This window comes from Arvicanthis niloticus, chromosome 4, assembly GCF_011762505.2.
Source record: "Arvicanthis niloticus isolate mArvNil1 chromosome 4, mArvNil1.pat.X, whole genome shotgun sequence".
Taxonomy (NCBI): domain Eukaryota; kingdom Metazoa; phylum Chordata; class Mammalia; order Rodentia; family Muridae; genus Arvicanthis; species Arvicanthis niloticus.
Genome location: NC_047661.1, coordinates 17,111,537 through 17,132,455, shown reverse-complemented (window position 1 = coordinate 17,132,455; position 20,919 = coordinate 17,111,537). Strand labels below are relative to the sequence as shown.

General features: G+C 40.9%; 1 protein-coding gene across 1 annotated transcript in view; it reads left to right on the top strand.

Annotated features, from left to right (window-relative positions):
* Positions 1-9,569: 9,569 nt before the first annotated feature.
* LOC117707158 (EGF-like and EMI domain-containing protein 1) overlaps positions 9,570-20,919 on the top strand; it is a 530,582-nt gene continuing 519,232 nt past the window's right edge. The window contains exon 1 of the mRNA XM_076932235.1: positions 9,570-10,072. Within this exon, the coding sequence (XP_076788350.1) occupies positions 9,984-10,072 (89 nt within the window). The 5' untranslated portion in view covers positions 9,570-9,983. The remainder of the gene's footprint in view (positions 10,073-20,919) is intronic.

Sequence of the window (20,919 nt, the reverse complement as noted above, 5' to 3'; positions counted from 1 at the left end):
TCAACAATCTTTGCTGTTTACTCTTGGGGAAAAAGAAGCCTAGTGAATCTGGTTAGTTTCACGAACTCCCTGAAGCTATTTTGGATGGTTTAGTTTCTTTCTTAATGAGTTTCTCTGCAGGTTGGAAAGTTTCTATTTCGGGAACCTGCTACATACATACATACATACATACATACATACATACATACATACATAGTACTTTCTCACTTGTGGTTGAGCTTGTAAAATCCTCTTCTAAGTCGTTCATATTGAGTTAGGAAAGGAAGATACAAGTACATTATCATATTTTGATTTGACCATTTCTGTGTAAGGTATGCATTGAAAAAAGAAAGAAGGAAGGAAGGAGAAGAAAGAAAGAAAGAAAGAAAGAGAGAGAGAGAGAAAGAAAAGAAAGAAAGAAAGAAAGAAAGAAAGAAAGAAAGAAAGAAAGAAAGAAAGAAGAGATAGGCTAACAGAGTTGTCAGTAAGGCTTTACTGCTATATCTTAAATGGTTGGGCTGGACACTTTCCACGACCCAGCACATATCACACTGCTTGGCTCCATTCTGTACTTATCCATGATCAGATACATTGAACTTTCTTAGCAACTTTATTTGTAGTGACATTGTTTGGATATGACCAGTTACCCAAAGTAGTAATGTACCAAGAGAGGGACTTCAGAAAATAAAAACTGCTTATTCATTTGTAACCTGCAATAGGAACATACTGGAGGACTTTAGTAAGTAGAGATTTTATGTAGTACAGTAATAGTATAGGATACAGTAGCCCTCTTTCAGCAAAGGATATGCCATAGTGTCAGACAACCAGTTAAAAAAAGTATATATATATATATATATATATATATATATATATATATTATATATATATATTATATATAATTTTATTCAAGAGCAATAAAATTATTTTTTAATACATCTGAGACAGCATTCAGGATAGATTGCATAAAATTTCAGGAAGTTTTCAACATATGGAATGAAACAACATGCCCTTGAAATACCAACAAGTTAGTGAAAAATGAAAAGGAAAACTGAGAATATCTTGTGACAAATGATGTACACATAAGATACTAAACTTACAGTGTGCCAAAAGAGCTATTCTAAGAGGAAAGATTAAAATAATACTTGTCGACAACAAAAAAGAGAGTTATATTAAATAAAAAAAACTAATATTCTTCCTTATCAGACCAGGAAAATAGAAACAAAGCAATTCAACATGATTGAAAAGAGACAAAACTGAGACAAGAAAAAACAATGTAAGTGGTTAGGACGTTAAAAGTTGGTTTCTTGAAAAGACAGATTTTACAAATATTGAGCTAAGCTAAATGACAAAAAAAAAAGACTTAAGTAAGTAAGTTGAGCAACAAAAGAGGCGTTATTACAATGGATACTATAAAAATACCAATGACTGTATGAGAATTCTATGAAGAAGTAGACTCTAATGATCTGGATAACAAGAAAAATGGATACATTTGCACAAGCAGGCCACCAAACATGAATCATGTAGAAATAAAAAGTTTGAAGAGATCCATAAGGAACAAAATTAAACCATGAATAAAGTCTCCCACCAAAGAAAATCTGGTCTTGTATTCTATCAAGCATTTAATGACATACTACTATTGAGTCTTCTGAAAAAATCTTACAGAAGCTTGAAAAGGAGTAGAACAGGGGGGATTGTCCCAAGCTAATACTTTTAACTTAAAAGAAAGCAGAAAAAGGCTGCTGCAGAGATAGTGTAGTTGGTGAAGTGTTTGGAGAGGAGGACTGGGCTTTGATCCTCAGCACTCAAGTAACAAAGCACAACCTGGTGATTCATGGCCTAATACCAACACCAGATGATACCCAAAGAAGAAGAAACTTAAGGAATAATACCTCTGATGACTATAAGTACATATTATTAATGAGGTGCGAGAAAACAAAATCCAGCAGAATATTAAAAATATTCATGAACCAAAAAATAAGTGATCTTTATCCTTGAGATGCCAAGGACAGGTTAACACATGGAAATCAAGAAACATGATTCGCGACATTCACAGATTGAAGGACCATCCCCACACAATCTTCTCAGTAGATACAGAAATAGTTGGCAAGATTCGATGTGCTTTCATTGTAAAAATCTCCCAACCAAGTAGATCTAGGAATGAGTCTTAGCACAATGCTCCCATCTCATGGGCCATACCTCCATCATACTCAGTGCTTAAATGCTAAGAGATTTGCTTCTAAGCTCGGGCAAGGATGCCCCCTTTCTTCAGTGCTAATCAACATAGAACTGTGTTAAATATTAGAACTTGAAAATAGCTCTGCCATATTCACTCAACCTTCATTTTTTAAGCTCATAATCTTGACTTGTTCTTTGTCCTGACAAAAAAAACTTCTTGTACTTTGTCATGGGGCCTCATTGACTTTGGAGACCCTCCCTGCCTCTAGACCCAGCCTATCAGTTTAAAGGTCAGACAGTGCTGGTTTGTCTAGAGAGCCTATATGTTTTAAATGTTGCAAATGTACCTTTTCTTTCTTTTCTTCTTTCTTTCTTTCTTTCTTTCTTTCTTTCTTTCTTTCTTTCTTTCTTTCTTTCTTTCTTTCTTTCAGAACTATACTAAATCTGGTTCTGAGGACTTCCCTGAGTTACTGTTTTGAATCATGACTACTGACTGTGTCTCTGATTAATCAGTCTTGGGGTGTGCTATCAATAAACCATCAATACCTGACTGAGATTTGTGTCTGAGTGGTTTGTGTGTCTATTCCTGGAGTTTAACACACTGGTAAACTTCTACAGAGAACAGGGTAAGATTAAAAACAGAAACAAATCCCAAAATGAAAAAGGAAATGTTGCTACTTTCCAGTGACTGAATAAATAGAAAACCCCAGAGACATGCAGCCTCAAGTGCTAAAAGTGATAAGCAAGTTCAGTAGAAATGAAACACACGAAAGCAGTGGACAAAAATCAATTGTTTCTATACTCTAACAATGAGTTATAAAAAGAAATCAAGGAAACAAACCCATGATCATAAGCTACACAAAGCAAGACATGTTTAACTACATTTGACTAAAAAGGTATACTGTCTTCCCAGTGAATACCATGAGATGCTGATGTAATACACTAAAGATGGTACAGATAAACAACAACAACAGAAGATGCTACATGAGCATCAGCAGAAAGCCTGACTCCAGGGCTGGTAAGATGGTTAAGCATGGAAAAGCTCTTGCTTTGGTTTTGTGACCCAAGTTTGATCTCCAGACATCATAGTGGAAGGAAAAATTGACTAGTAAAATCCATATGACCTTCACATATGCCATGGCATAAACACACACACACACACACATACACAGAGGATTATAACAATAAGTAATATTAAGCATAAATAATTAATAAAATTTTTTAAATGTCCATAATCTCTGTGAAAATTCTGATGACATTTTTTAACACTAAAATTCATACCAAATTACAAAAGAGCCCACATGGCTAAATCAATCTTAAAGGAAAAGGCTGAAAGCAGAGATTTAACAAGTTCCAATGTTAGTGAATGAAATACTTTAAAATAAAGCTGTTGTAAACTAATAAGAATGATAGTGGCATAAAGTCAGGCATTCATATCAAAGGAACAGAGTAAAGAGCTTAGAAATAACCTACGAGCTTAGAATACTTGATTTTCTACAAAATTAACAAGAACACATAATGGGGCAGATTTTTTCCAGTAAATTATATTGGTATGACTGGATAAGCACATGCCAAAGAACGAAATTCAAATCTTGCCTCACACCACATATGAAAGCCAAGTCAGTGGTTTTAGTAGGGGCTCATCTGGTAAAGTTCTTGCTATGCAAGCATGAAGAACCAAGCTAAATCTTAGCTCATGTGTAAAAGAAGCAACAAACCTACAAGCTCCAGATTCAGTGGGAGACCCTGTAACAACCAATCAGTAAGTTCATTAATTTTTAAAAACTAAATGATCAATTGAGAAAGGCATCTGTTATTACTCTCTGGAATCCACACACAATTGCACACACACACCTGTATGCACTACAGAGGCACAACTTCCACACTACCCACACACCCATCACCCCACAGAAACTCAGTACTCACACCTACCCATCCATATACACAAAAACACACACCACATAACACACACAGACCCCACACCCCACACAATACATATACCACACACATAACACATACATACACATACACACAAAACACACACACACACACACCATCACCACACACACACGTACATACACACACAGAGGTGGAGGGCACATGATCAAAATAGACTATGAGATTATACTTAAGCTTTGGAACAGCAAAATGGCTAGACAAGAACACAATAAAAAGCTTCCAAACACTGGTGTGAGCATTTGATTAGGAGCCCAGGCAACTGAAACAAAACCAGGCCAGTGGAGTGACTGGAACCCTCTCCATAGCAGAGGCAGCAACAGTATTAAGAAACCGATTGTGCAACTGGACAAAGTGTTTTAAAACTATGGTTCTGATGAAGATTTATTATGTAAAGTATATGAAAAGTTCAATTCAAGAGCAAAGAAACCATGTAGCCTAATTCCAAATGGGCAAGCACGGAACATTTGGTAAATGAGACGGAACCGGGACTACCAGTTATCTGAAAAGTCACTGGACGTCACTCATGAGGGAGACGCAAATTAAACCACAGTGAGCTCCCACCCTGCACCCATCAGCACGGCTTTGTCAGAGAAGGGAAAGATCCTGAGCAAAACCAGCCAGCCACAGACAGATGCTGTGCGTCTCTGCTCTTGCAGAACAGATAAAGTGGCAGACATAGAAGCGGAAAGTACAGCAGGGAAGGGGAAGAGAGAGCTAACAGCTCATGATGCAGAGTTTCGATTTTGCAAAATGAAGATCTTCTGGGATCTACTGAACATAAAGCGATATGTGCTTAACAATATAGAATCTCACATTTCAAAAACTGTTATGGTGCAAATGAGAGGATTCTGTATCTATTTCTCATGCCTTTCCGTGGGCTCTTTTACTTGTTTGGTTGTTTGCTTTGTCCTACTGTAACATGTTTATTATATTATATTATATTATATTATATTATATTATATTATATTATTGTATTGTCCCTTAGATGACTGTTGTTCTCTAATGAGAGACAGAGAGGGGAAGATCTAGGTGGAAGCAGAGGTGAGTGGAACCGGGGAGGGTAGAGAAAAGAGAAACTGTAGTCAGGATATATAGGAAAAGAAGCTATTTCAATAAAAGAAAAATGTGTGACTGTTATTTAATGTTAGTGATCAGTATTAGCTCTACAAGGTGTTATTTCTAAAAGCCAAAGGTACAGGTCAACTATGTGTCTGCCCAAGTCTCTAATTATGTTCTAATAAATAAATGGGAGTTCCATCCTGACTTACAATTTTAAAGTCATTTTGACTAACAGGTATTATGGGAAGAAAGAGATAGATAAATCATTAAAAAAAAAGTCTTGATACATGTTGAATTTATCATTTTTCTTTAAGAAGACAGAGTTATCTGTGCCTTTGTAGGGACAAGACTTCATGGCAGGTGAAATCAAAGCCAGAATGATGTGATACATCTTGGTGTGAGTCCCAGTTGGTTCCTGGGTGAATTTCTTTCTATTTTGTCTAACATCAAGATTTTACTGTACATGGCTCATTAGTGCATTGTAGGGACTTCTATAATGGCAATTTATTACACTCGCAGGTGACAGAAGCCTCTTTGAAGAACTGCATTCTGACCTTGTCTTTCAACCCACAACACCTGCTGAATGGGATGGTCTGCCTCTTTTTCTCAGCCCCCATACAGACACTGGGAGTTTTTGTGTGCGGAAGAGCAATGCTGAGAGCTTTGGCAGGAAGGCTTTTGCAGCAGCCTGCATGTCGAACTGCATGGATCAACAATTTCTCAATTAGAGGAAGATAGACGAGAAGATGAAGTGTTCGGTGACTGCGAAGCTTCAGCAGCAGCTGAGGAATATTTGGGGAACATCTGGCTGGAATCTATTTCTTCTTAGGTAAGCACTCCTTTTTTCAACCAGCATACATAAAGCATAAAATTGGCATCCCAACCTCTTCCCAACAAGAAAGAAGCTTGATTTATCACTCCTCTGATGTAGGTATGCAAAAACTGGGGTGTCATGAGGCATGGCCACTGAAGCCCCCCAAAACTTTGGGCTCTCCTCTGGGGGTAGCATTTGTCAGCTCTACAAGGCCTGGTTTTAAAGATCGTATCTAGTTTGTCAGTATAAAAAATAGCTGAGAAAAAGGGAGAATTCAATTTATGATGATTCTAGATTTTTTTTTCATGAAATTTGTGTTTAAGCATGGGGTACTATTAATACTAAGTTTCTCTTAATTTTTGAAACTGGCTCTTTTCATAGCTAATTTATTCTCCTGCTTTGCTAATTTGATAATGCCTGCCACTTTAGGCAACGAAGGCAAATTGTTTTCTCTATTTCTAGCCTCATTTATGATGATCACAGTACTTTAAAACCAGGGAGCTGTATTGCTACTTTAATATGAAAAACTGTAACAGATTGTAACAGGAAGATTTTCTATTGCTCACCAATCAAACCAATAACCAGTCATTTTCTGCATGCGTGTATACATATGTGCTGAGATACATGCCTTCTCCTTAGTATGGGATGGTTACACACATACATGCATATTTGGAGGGCAGAAGTTAACCTCAGGGGTTGTTCTCAGGATTTCTCTAGCATGTTTTTTGAGACAGGCTCTCTCACTGGACCTGGGGTCTTGCAAATTAGGCTGGCTTGGTGAGTCACCTGTCCCAACCTCCTCAGTGCTGAGCATGATCACCAGGTTTTGCTTTGTTACTTGAGTTCTGAGGCTCAGTCTCCAGTCCTCCTGCTAGCTCTTCAAGCATCTCACCAATTGCATTGTTTTTGCAGCTCTAATGAGTGTGCTACAAAAAGGGGAGCTGAATTCAAATCAGGCTCATTCAGTTCATGGAAAAAATATGAATACTTAGGCCATTTCATGTAATGGTGTACCTTATGTAATATTGTAATGTTGTTGCATTTAGATTAATATCCATAAAAGAATACCTTGAAATCAACCTCACTTTATGGGATATACACTAATCATATTTAGTCTGCCACATCCAAAGTGCTTTCAATGTTCATCTATAATAAATACGCTTTCAAACTAATGTACCTGAAAGAAAAAGGTTCAAATGCAGGATTTCCAATGGACTGATGTACCTCCTACATACCTAAGCTATCCTTCACTACACTCATGCCAATCAAATAATTTACATATATTTCTGTCTTTTCCCATTATCATCAGGTCTTTAAATATTTGTGACTTACTTCAGATTTCACTTTGTAATAGTATGGACTATTATTTATGCAATATTTTCTTTAATACAGAGAAAAGGAATATTTTAGATTTTTTTTTTTTTTTTTTTTTTTTTTTTTGCATTCTAGAAGTGAGTGGGATTAGTTGTAGGTCCCACAGAGTTAAAACTCGTCCAGAAGCAAAGAACACTTCCCAGGGGGCTTCAGGAGACAGCTAGTCCACCCTGTTATCTTTAGGTATACTATACATTTTCATTAAAACAATTAAGATCAAAACTGTATTAAAACAACCTGAAGTTTTAAGAAGTGGATTTAGAAGGGACCAAGCTTATCTCTTTACCTGTGTGTACACTGTTGGTAGTCAGGACACATGGTTCAGCAGACACTGTTTGCCGAGTATTAGCAAGTAAATTTGTGGTGTTCTCACCTGCATAGAACCCTACTTGTCCAGACCATTTGACTATTCATTAACATTGACCCAGAAGAGGAGAAATTAAAGAGGGGGAGACTAAGCAATTAACTTCTTTCTTTCTTTCTTTCTTTCTTTCTTTCTTTCTTTCTTTCTTTCTTTCTTTCTTTCTTTCTTGTAAAGATGACCAAAAGATTTGGATACCTTAGAAGAATGAAGAATGAAATTTCAGATATCAGTTTGGTGCAGCAGTCTATGCTAATCAGAACTAATCAGAAGATGACAAGGAAGTCTGGAGCAAACACTAGCACTGTCACTGAGGGTGGACTTCTTCAGGTCCCCAGGGCCCGTTGAATGCAGAACTGAATCTAGAAAAGAAAATGAGAATGTATCCTTCTTTTATAGTTGTGGCAGGGGACATAAATATTTCTTTTGTGCAACTAACTCTAAAATTATCTTTTGGGGGATATATGCCAAAATGTAACTAGTTGTAAATTTATAATTTTAAATTTTATTCACAAGTTGAACTCGAATAAAGAAAAGACACATGTGTATATATACTTGTTTAACTTAAATTTAAAAAAAATGAGTATATAGCAAAAGCCAAGTCTAAGGTAAATAGAAGATTCTGCAAAAATTCCAAGTCAACTTTATTTCCTTTCCCAAGAACCCTTCATAGTATCCCTCCAGTTCCCCCAGAAATGCCCAGTTGGTCACCAGTGTTAGGAAGCTGAAAGAAAAGAAAGGAACATTGATTTGAAACTAAGGGGCAGGTGATTAATTCAACCATCGGGGCAAGACGGAACCTACAACATAGTTTTAGGATTTAGACCCTTTCAGGGCTTCTAGGAGTGAAGCAATCAGGGAAGTACCACGTTAAGTATTTGACAAACAAGTCACTGGAGAGCCACTTTCCCGAAGTTTAGCAATAAAAGCAAAAGTTTGTCCCCCTCAAGATTGCTGCACATTTTGCTGGGCTAAACCGTAAATGATGGCTTCTGAGCCTGGGCTGTCCTTGTTGGAGGGCATGACGCGCCATAGATTTTTATTTTCACGAAACACACTCCCAGAGGCTTGTGGCCTTCCAGACAGCAGCTGGCGCCAGGCAAAGGCATAGCCTCCGGCTGGGGAAGCTACTGGCTACCGCTCCGTTCTGCTCTTGGCTGCGCATCTTTGGCAGCACTGGCCAGCACCACAGCCGATTCGAGCAGACGCTGTTCCCTTCTGGAAGGGCCTTGGGGGGCTAGCAACTGGAAGTTGCTCTGCGGATTTTAGGCATCAGGAGCTGGTTTGAAAGAAAGGAGGGACTAGGTTTGGAGAAGAGCCGGCGCCTCTTAAAACTCTTGGTGCCTAAAATGAGTGAGGTGGTGGCCAAATACAGCGGAGGGAGGGAGATTATCTCGCTTTTGAATATCCAGGACTTCTGAATGCGCCAGCGATGTGTGCAGCAACTGTCGATTTGGTAGCAAACTGGACTCGGTCAATTGCAGTTCCTTCCTCACTTCAAGCTTACCTCCCTCAGAGCGGTGCTCCGACTGTTTTCCCAACCTCCAGGTGGGAGGGAGCTGAGCGAGAGGGAATCAAAAGTCAGCTTGCTTTTGCTCTCTGCTGGTGGCAGATGCGCAGCTGGTTGGTTTTAAGCAGGTTGGTATTGGAGGAGGAAAGCATCTTTGCTGGTTTGGGGCGGAGGATGCTCAAAGGGTTTGGAGGAAGAGGTTGGGAGTAGAGTTGTGTAGATTATTGATGGAAGAACATGATATGGCATGCTAGATGCTACCCCAGCCACCGCCCGGAGCCCCTTGGAGAAGAGAAGGTGAAGAGGGCGTGGGGGTGGGGGCAGCCTGACAGCTCAAGGAGCGCGTGGTGGCCAAGGGGGCTGTCTCTTTAAGCGCTCCGGAGGGGCTGGGGCCAGAGGGCGGCGAGCGCGTTGCTATGGCACCGGGGCTGCGGGGGATGCAAGACCGCTGGTCTCACTGGTCTCCAGTCGCCGCCGGCAGTGCAGGGCTGTGCAGCTCTTGGGCTACAGTGCCCGGGTTGGTTTGGCCGGCCACTGCTAGCACGGGCGCTGTTGCGGGTGTCGCCTGCTGGGGTCGAGCTGCTGCGGTGCCCTCCGCAGCAAGACGCACGTCGCGGTCCTCGAGAGCGAGCCCGGCACTAGCAACTTCTGCTTGGCGAGCCTAACTTCTGCGCGGGGTTCGGACTTGAGGATCCCGAGCGGCGCACCGCGCGCAGTTGGGGCGGTGGCCCCGCCAGCTCATCGTCACCGAGATGACCTCCCCACTGTGCTTCTGGTGCTTCTGCGTCTGGGCCGCTGCCAACTGGCCGCCAGGAAGCGCCCTACAGCTCCAGCCCGGCATGTAAGTGGTGCCCGCCAGCTCCGGAACGCGCGGGGACAGCAGCTTTGGTCCGTGCGCCCCCGCCCTACCCGAGCAAAACCGTGGCAGAGACAGAAACTAGGTCTCTCCGGGAAACAGTGGAGGGACTGGGGTGCTACTAGGCACTAGGCATGAGAACTTGGGAATGTCACTGACCGGCTTGGGGCGGGAACGTAATCATACATACTAGACCTCGGGAGCGCCACCGCCCAACAGAACTACTGCCAATGAAGGTCCAGTGCTTTCAACCTGATTTTTTTTCAAAGCACCTGACAGACATCACCCCTCTTCCCGCTCCCTGCCCTGGAGTTTGAGTGTTTGTATGCACGGGTATGTGTTTCACTTAATTTCATGGGCACAACTGGTCACATTCTACAAGGCTTTTGCCTGAAATCTCTCTCGTTGAATGGGAAAAATCTTGACGTTTAGTGTGTGTGTGTGTGTGTGTGTGTGTGTGTGTGTGTGTGTGTGCGTGTGTGTGTAGAATCCAGTGTGTTCCTGAACGTTTTTTCCTTTTTTTTTTTTTTGTGAGGTATGATGAAGAATGGATTATTTCACAGGTCTGATGAGAGAGGCAAGGAGCCAGCAAAAGCACGTGTCAGCAGCTGAGCTTAGTTGGAGAGTTAGGAGGAAGGGGTACAGGGAGGATTCCTTCTGCATCAGAAATGGGTATGGTTGGGAAATGTCGGGTTTCGGTGCCCTGTGGAGCACTGGGAGAAGTTCTTGAAAAGTCTAATAGCCCAGTCTCCTTTCCTGGCTGGAGAAGTTTTTGCCAGATCTTTCTTTACATCGTGATGTTCAGCTTTGAAGAGTCTGGTGGAGAAGCCGGCTCAAATTCTGCTTTTCCTGCTGTGCTCTTGGGCGGTTATGAGCAGACAGCAAAGCCCTTTGAACATCTTATCATCCTGTCTTCTTCACTTTTCTGAAATACGGATATTATATAATAGAAAAGTGGTTTAGAGAAATAACCCAAAGCCTCACTTCTTCCTGTAAGAGAAATACTGTTTGGGGTTCACTTTACATCTCAATACTTCATCCTTTGTGAAATCCAGTTTGCTACCTGGTCACACTGCCCAGGCCATTAACTATGGACAGGGCCAGGGTGTCACTGCATCTCACAACTTCATGACTACATAGTTGCTAAATGTGGATTCCTTTGAAATTGGAGGAGGTATTGTGAGGTTCCCCCGCCCCTGGAATTGATAAGATTTGCATTGTTTACTTTGAAGAGGTGAATTTAGACTCCAGTTTATCTCAAAAGCATCACTCTGGGTAACCTGTGCCTGTGGAAAGCATTTATCTTATAAATTGCTTTAGAGCAAACTTGCGTTAGCAGAGTCAGTGTTAGAGTGAACCCTAGTTGCTTTGCTTGCTAGGTAGTGTTAGTCACCCACGCACGGCAAGTAACCTGAGTGGGGAGACACACTCCACTCCACAGTTATGACAGAGCGTTTATCTTCTTTCAGTGTTGATCTAGTCCAGAATGATGCTCTCTCTCTCTCTCTCTCTTTCTGTGTGTGTGTGTGTTTGTGTGTTTAGTGTGTGTTTAATAACTGTAGCTCATTTATATATCAGGTGAGATGAAGTCAGATACTAAACCCAATATAAATTTTTCAGATTTAATTGAAATGTGTTTACAAAGGAATTGCTGAAGTCACTCTGATGTTTTTTAATACTTTCCGGTAGGGGAAATCTGGTCATGTTTGTATGCAGTCCTCTCTGGTGCTAGAGTTTGCTCATAAGCAACCATGGTAGGTTCTATTGCTAGGTTTCTTTGCAATTCTTGGCATGTGGAATACAGCTGTGCGAAGCGCTGAGCTACGGCAGCACACCTACCTATTTGTTAAGTGTGAGAGAATTCTTCCTGAGATTGTTATTGACCTCTGAGGTCTATGACGAGAGAAAGCAGGCTTCAGATGAGGTAATGACCATTAATGAAGGTGGACCATCCTACTGGCCCACACTCACAGGTCATCAATGCAGGAAAGAGTTGTAACGTCTTAGAGGACCAAGTATAAACAGGGGCAGCTTCTCAGTAGTCCGATTTATACACATGTTACATTTATGATTGTATTTCTTAGAAGGCAAACTCATTTAAAAATTCCTTAGTGAGACAAATTATGTGTGCCATGGATTTTCCAGTTCTCATGATGATCATCACTCAATCTGAGGGTTTTGTCTGAACACATGCTGGAACCTTTGGATAACTAATGTGAGGCTGGTTCAAAGAACCAGCCCGATGCTGAAGTGTTCATGTGTGAGTAGCTGCCAAGCCACAGCCCCTTGGATTCTTATTTAGACAACAGACGACTTCTAGCTACTTTGCATTTACCAGTCCTATAAGGCAAGCAGTGCTCTCATGCTCAATAATGAGGAAGAGGCAAGGCTGAGCTGAAATTTGCATGACCAGATTTGAACACAGTTTGACAGGCAGAGCTGGGCTTCTTCCTTTATTTTTTTCCTCCTCTTCTTCCTCCTCCTCTTCTTCCTCCTTTCTCTTCCTCTTCCTTCTCTTTTTCCTCTTCTTCCTCCTCTTCCTTCCCTCCCTTTCTCCTCCTTCTTTTTGTTTTTGACAAGGCGTCTCATGCAGCCTTTGCTATACCTGATCTCACCCACTCTGTAGCTGAATGTGTCTTTGAACTCCTGATCCTCCTGCCTCCACTTTGCAAGTACTGAGTTTACCAGCAGACCTGGACTGCCACACCTAGTTCCAGAGTTGCTGTTTAACTATTCTAGGACATCCTGGCATAGATGGAATTTGCTTTAATTTCCCTATATCTTCTCAGTGGAATCGAAGCTGACATTTTCAACCTGGGAGATGTTAAGGCTCTTTGGGAACCTCTTCTGGGCTTCAAGCACTCTGGGTTCTGTAGACAGTCAGTGCTCCATTTGACTGCTAATTGCCTCACAACACATGGGATAGTCCTTACCAGAAAGGTCTGAATTTTCTCTACCTACTGAAGACTACAAGAAATTTCCAGCTGCTCCTTGGAGATGATCTTATGGTTTTTTTGTTTACTTGATAGGCTATATCATGTTATAGCCTTGAATCATCAGTAATCCTCCTGCCTCAGCCAAAAGAGTGCTCGAATTAGAAATGTGAGCCTCTTGGTGATGACATTTTGATAAGGGAATATTGATGAGTTTACTTATGTTAATGGTACTCTGTACATTTCCCTACCCCAGGATTAAATAGAAGTAAATAAACTTTGTCCAAATCTTTGAGGCATTAAAGGACAATGACCAACTGTTAAACAATGTATAAAAATTTACCCTTCCTGGTATATGATTGTGAACACTTGCATGATAATGGAATGATGAACACAGAGGAACTAAAGATTCCACCTGGCAGGACAGAGTTAAGACAGAGCCAATTGCCTGAGTTTTTGAAACCTGGGATATTTATTTATGTTTGTCTAACACCTGGGTGGGGGGACTTTACAAAGGAAAGGCCAGTGTGTGACCCAGAAGTCTCCTGCACTGTATGGGACATCCCACAGCCAGACTCTAACATGGGCATCTCGCATAGGCCGTTCTGACATAGAATTCAAAATATGGCATGTAGACTTTGCAACCACCTGTGTTAGAGGTTCTGCTGTGCAGTGAGAAAAGCCTATATACCAAGTAAAGAAAGAAGAGCTTGCTTAGCTCCTAGTGTCTGAGTTTTCAGTCTATGATTGACTTGACTTGCCATTTCTGGGCTGTGATGAGGCAGAACACCATTCCAAACAGCGTGGTAGAGCAAAGTTGCCCACCTTAGTATAGACAAGAAGTAGAGGAGACACACAGCTAGGATGGGAGTGAGCTATATCCTTCCAGGGTGTGCCCTCCCTCAAACTATGTCTACCTCCCATTAAGTCCATTAAATTGAGATTTTATCAGGGATTTATCTATTGATGAGGTCATGGCCCTCAGGAGCCAAACACGTCTCTAAATGCTCACCTCTGAGCATTGCAATTAAGACAAGACTTCTGAGAGGACCCTTTATGTACAAACCATGTTAGTACTCTCTCTACCACAGACATGTAGAAAAGTGGTCCACACGCATCTGATGGGGAAACCTGGGGTTTAAATGGGAGGGGCAGGGTGTCAAGGAGTTCAGAACATTGTTGGTTTCATGGCTGAGTGTCATGGTCACCTTGATCCCATCGTTGTCTCTAGAGTCTGTTTCTGTTTGCCATGCTCCCTTCTCCATCCTCATCTCCTTTTAAACTGTGCCCACTCTGATCTTTCTACTAGATCTAAATCTGTTTACTTATATTTAGCGATAGTTGTTCTTTTTGCCATTCCACCAACTGGCCCCCAGCATGTGCCTTACAGCTTTAGCAGTCCGTGCTTTGTTGATATTATCGATGCCACACACTTGGCTCCTGACCTCTGCTTCCACGTCTCACATGTTCAGTTCTTTCTTTTGTCTCTCTTGGGAAAAGTTTTCTCACTCTTCCCTGGATGCTTCAAGAATTCTGGCTTGTTTTCTCTGCACCTCTCTTTTCTTTATTTGTGGCTATTTCATTTGTACTATTTCCTTTCCATTGACAAATATTTTTTCTAGTTTCTGTTTGTAGACTGTCTTGTCTGTTGACATTGCTTGATTCTATTTCTTTGCCTTACCTTTAATGTCTTAAAACCAGTTCATTATGGCTTTTTTCTGTATCCTACTCCCTGTCCCTTCCCTCTCCACCCCTCCTCTTCCTTCCACCCCTCTCCTCTCCTCTCCTCCCCTCTCCTCCCCTCCCCTCCCCTTCCCTTCCCTTCCCTCCCCTCCCCTCCCCTCTCCTCTCCTCCCCTTCCCTCCCCTTCCCTCCCCTCCCCTCTCCTTTCCATGTCTCTCTTTCTCCTTCTCTCTCTGTCTTATTCTTTCTTTGTGTGTATATATGTTTGCTCAAGAGTGTGTAGCCCAGCAGATAACTCTCAGAATCTTCTGTCAGTTGACAACTTAACTCTTAGAAATAAGAGTCATTTTATTATAATAAACACACAAATAATGAACACCATATGGCTAGATTAACATTGCCACTCAAACAAGCATTCGCCCTGCCTCAAGCTCGGCACGTCTCAGTGGCTATCCATACAGGTAGAATGGCCATTCTGAAGCCATGGGCCTTCACTTAGGGTTTGACACTTTCACTATCAATTGTGTGTGTTTAGTTTATGCCCTTAGCCACCACCACCAAAAAAACAAAAAAATCTACAACACAGTTGAAACTTAAAACAATCGTTTCCTCTTTCATGACATGTCCTTTCCTGCTTCCTGTCTTTCCTCATCACCTAAAATCAGTGCTTGTGTATGGAAGACACATTTGGTCACATGTACATGTATCTTACAGTTATAGGCTGGGATCAGCATATGCAAGAGGACTTTCATTGTTTTTTTTTTTTGTTTGTTTTTTTTTTTCTGAGACTGGGTGACCTCACTTTATGGCACACACTCTAAATCCATCAATTTATTTTGAAAATTTAGCAATTTCATTTTTCCTTACAGCTGAATAGTATTCCATAGTGAACCTGTTGCAGATTTTCATCACCTAGCTATCTGTTAATGACATCTAGGCTGGCTCTGTTTCTTCATGAATGTAGAAACAATAAATATGAATGTGCCTTTATGGTAAGGTACGGAGTTCTCTGGGGATATGCCTAGGGGTGGAACAGCTGGGTCATGTAGTACTTCTGTTTTTAACTTTTTGAGGAAACCCACACTAACTTCTGCATGAATGTTGTGGTGGGTGGTTTTATGTTAGCTTGACACAAGCTAAAATCATTTGAAAGGAGGGAACCTTGATTAAGAAAATACCTTCATAAGATCAGGCTGCAGGCAAGCTAGTGGGCATTTCCTTAGTAAATGATTGAAAGGAAGGGTCCAGCCCATTGTGGGTGGAGCCATCCCTGGGCTGGTGGTTTTGGATTCTATAAGAAATTCTGAGCAAGCCATGAAGAACAAGACAGTAAACAACATTCCCCCGCCCCCTCCACCATAGCCTCTGCATCAGCTGCTGCCTTCAGGTTCCTGTCCTGTTTGAGTATGTGTCCTGACTTCCTTTAATGATAGACTATGTTGTAGAACTGTAAGCTAAATAATCCCTTTCCTCCCCAAGTTATTTTAGTCGCATGGTGTTTCATTACAGCAGCAATGACCCTAAGGCAGATATACTAATTTTCATTTCTCCCAGCAGTGAATAAAGGTTCCTCTGATATCTCAAAGTAGGTTAAGCTTGTTTTTCCTTCATGACTAGGAATGTTGAACAGTTTTAAAAATAGTTGTTGGTCACTTATGGTTTTCTCCTTCCATTGCCTCCTTCTCTCCCTCCCCTCCCCTCCTCTCCCCTCCCCTCCCCTCCCCTCCCACTCCTTTTCCCTTGCCCCTCCTCCTCCTCCTAAGTTGTGTATTCAATTCATGAAGCATTTGTTGATTGGCGATTTTTATTTGCTTTGTATTTAATTTCTGCAGTTATTTGTGATGTGCATCAGCGTTATCTGAATTATACCTGATAACAATTTTCTCCCATTCTGCAGCCTGCCTGTGCTCTTATGATGCTCTCTCTCCTTCATTGCACAGAAAGATTTTAATTTCATGTGGTCCCATCTGTTGATACTTGGGACTAATTTCTGTTATACTAAAGTTCTGTTCAGAAAATTCTTGTCTACTGGAGAGCCTTCAAGAATATTCCCTATGTTTTTACCTAGAAGTTTCAGCATTTCAGTTTTAAATTAAGATATTTTATCCATTTTGATTGATTTTTTTCATAGAAGGTGAAAAATATTAACTCAATTTTATTCTTCTCAAGGTGGAAATATAGTTTTGTGCACATCATTTGTGGAATAGGCTATGGAATGTATGTTTTGCTTGTTTTGTCAAAAAATTAGATGGGCATAATTTTGTTTGTTTCTGGGTTCTCCATTCAGTCCATTGATCTGCCAATTTGCTTTGTGGTCTTCTTCTTCTTTTCTCCTCCTCCTCCTCCTCCTCCTCCTCCTCCTCCTCCTCCTCCTCCTCCTCCTCCTCCTCCTCCTCCTCATTCTCCTTTTTCTCCTCTTCTTCCTCCTTCTCTTCCTCCTCCTACTCCCCCCCTTTTTTGTTTGTTATTTGGGACAAGGTCTCTCACTAAAACTGGCACTCACACTTTAGGCTATGTTGATTGATCAATAAGCCCCAGGAGTTTCCTGTTTCTGCCTCTCTGTCCTCTCTGTCCCAGTGATTACAGTATGTGCTGCTTTCCTCCTGCTTTTACGTGATACTGGGAACTGAACTCAGGTCCTCACGCTTGCACAGAAAGCCCTTTGCCACTGAGTTGCCTTCCCAGAACTTGCTTTCTTATAATTCATCAGTTAACTCATTGCAGTCTGGTCTCCTCTGCTGCTGCCCTTACTCACTTACGTCATCCCAGTTCCTGTAGCATGTGACATTGCTAGAGCTTTCTGCTTCTGCTTTCCTATAGCTCTACTTTTGCTCTTGTTTCTCTGTATTCCCAGTGTCATCTGCAGATTCTCTCCTCCTGTGGCCATGCTGTTTCTCAGACCTTTCTTCCTACCACCTCCCATCATGAACTTTGTTCTGATATGGCCTCTATCTCTACAGCTAGCTGTAGGCTCTTCAGAACTACAAATGTGTATTTGGAGCTAGATACTTATCATCTCCGTGGTGTTCAGCTCAGAAGGCCAAAGACCATCTCTATTTATCTCTGCCTTCTATTTTTTTTTTTTGCCGGGGGGCGGACAGTACTTTGTCAATCTTCTCCCTTTATTATACCAGAAAAAAATTATTACTTTTTTTCTAATTTATTTTCTTGCTATTTATGAGCTTAATGTGACATGATTGGACCGGGCCTTTTTGTTTTATAATGACAACTTATGAATAAGTTAAGTTTTATATTTCAGTCAGTTGTCAAATTTCATAAATACAAACCTTAAAATATCTTTTTGTGCACCTTAGTCCTGCTTTTGCATGCAGTTCAACTTGCTGTCTGCCCTCAAACGGCATTATGGTCAGCTCATGGTCTCGTTCATATACTTTTATATAAATTTTTGTTTATTATTTATACTCCACACACACATATATAAATACATATATATAATTTGAAAGTTATATTTATTTTAATTGGTACATATTGTGTGTACTTGAGGGTCACTGTGGGATATATGACACCTGTATACATTTTAGGATGTTTAAGTTCAAATAAGCCTGTCTATATCTTTAGCCATTTACCTTAGTGTGTATGTGTTCTATATATGTGTGCAAATGTGTTAGTGCATATTCCTGCCGGAGAACAAGCTTGAGTATCCTTTCTTAGGTATTGTCCTGAATTTTAATTGTTTATTTTAAAGATAGTGTTTCTTAATAGCCTAGACTTAGCCAAATAGATTTGACTGGCTAGTGAATGAGCCTCCAGAATCCCTCTGTCCCCATTTGCCCCGCACTGATATTACAAGCACAAACCATGCTCTCTGGTTCCCTTCACCCCCATTTTTAGGTTCGGCAAGGCCAGCACTTTCATTTGCTGAGTTACATTCCCACACCCATCATTTTTCATATTGAAAAATATTTAAAATCTTTTCTTTTAGCCTAAAATATGTACAATACACATATACTACATTATTATAATCTACACTTGCCATGACCCATATATTTTGGGCCCCAGAAGCCTGGCTAGGGGTGGCAAGATAATTCAAAAAGGACAAATACATAGGCACAGATGTTATGACGTAGGATCAGGTTGTGTTTTCTAACCACTACCATGGTAACCTGGAAGCCAAGCATGTTTAATAGGTACAGAACAGGGGGAAGGGTTATCTAGTCTGAGTAGAAAGCCTCTGTAGGCAGTCATCTCAGGCAGTAAACAGTGTGGGGGAGGAAGTTGTTGTAGACTCACATACTGGGGCTTCTCGAGGGAAGCTTTCATCCCTCTCAAGCCTGAACCATATGGGAATGGCTTTGTCAATTTACCATAGGCCAATTGGTCTTGGAGTATGTGCTCAGATAGAAACACACGTTCATGCAGTACTCCACTTAGTCAGGGCTTCCTCTGCCCCTGTATCCACTTCCTCTGTGAAGCAATAGAACAGAATGTATTGCTCCTTCTCTTTGTATTTGGAATTTGTTGGTCAACTGAACACCACCTTCTTCCCTGCCCCTTCTCCCTTTAGTCTCTGCTCATCACCACAACATGGTAAATGTCTGTGAAACCAACATTTTGAATCTCCACAGAAGAGTGAGGATCAAGTTGTATCTGTCTTTCTGGGCCTGGATTATTTCATTTGGCATAAGGATTGGCAGTCCCAGCTGCACTATTACAAATAAAAGGTTTCATTCTTTTTTCAGTGGCTGAATTAGGAACAAATATGGACATATAGTCCATATACACTTACAGGTGCATTATCTGTCCTCCCATTCTCCATCTTTATATATATATATATATATATATATATATATATATATATGACATATATATGAAAAACATATTAAAGGTGATTTCAAAAATGAGTTGATTTCAAAAGTGAGCCTCTAGTAACTGTTTCCTTTCATCAAAAAAACTCGATTATCATAAAGTTCTGAAATATTTATTATGTGCCAGGAACAAGTTATGTACTTTACATATTTTAACACACTTAGTTTTCACAAAAACCATATCAAAAGATGACACTAGTGAACGGATTTTATGATAAAGAAGCTGATGTCAGAGAAGTTGTTTTTTCCTGAAGAAATTTCATATAGGAATATGAAGCTCTAGAAAAAGTTCTTAGTCAACTAAGAAGGAGTTAGAACTCAAAACCTGGTTGGCTCTAAAATCTGTGCTTTTAGTGTCATCTCCCTGCACTCAAGGACTTTTATGTTGACATTATTCTATGTCACAAATATTTACTAAACACCTGTTTTTTGAAATTCATTTCCAGTCCTGCTCACTTAGTGAAGAATTATGAAAGATCTGTGATTCTCCTCCACTCATAAGCCAGCAAGTGAGTCTGCCTCAGCTTTTAGTTACTGAGAAAAGACAATTTTCTCAGTCAAGACAGATTTTTCCATCAGTCCTTCAGTGCAGACAACATGAGCGTAGTGTCTGTGTCACCAACCCCCTCAATGCCGCAGTGCCTTTGAGGACCAGTCAAAAATATGCACTGCACATAGTCGAAGCTGAAGCCTGAGAACCTCAGGTGCTGTGAGATGCCTGCTCACAGCTCCATCAAACCCAAATGTCTTCGTTCTCATGCTCAGGAGAACTCCGCCCCTTCCAGCAGGTGATGTTCTGTCTTCCTTCTGAGGCTGCTTATTGTATATACTCCCTTCTGGAAGGTGAACAAGCTGTCAATGGCATTAATTAAATTTCGTTCTTATTATTTTAGTTCCCAGTGATGGAGTCCAGGGCTTCAGCTTCATGCAGGCAAGGTAGGTGGTCTCCTATGGAGTGCCACTTGTCTACCACTCTATGCTGCCTAAGCTTTTGACAGAAAGTACTAGAGACCCAGAGACGCTGTCTCTCAACACTCCTAATGTTTTTCATTACGTTTTAGCAGTACACAGTTTGCTAACATGTTCTGTTGTTCTCCATTGGATTCAGTGTTTTGGCAATGAGTGCATTCACATTCAAACAGGATGAGACTGGATTTAGTGATTTTGTCCCAGAGCCCCTGTCCAAACTCCAGTGCTGGTCGTTTTCCTGGTTTGTTTTTGTTTTTACTTGGATACTGAAATCAAATCACTCACTTGGTTCTTTTACATGTGGTTGGTTTTCTGTTCTTGTTAGCTTATTCAACAAACATTTGTTCAGAATCAAGTAAGAGCTGGAGGAATGCAAGCCAACAAATCAAAGGCTACCCACATATGGTCCCAGCCCAGTATG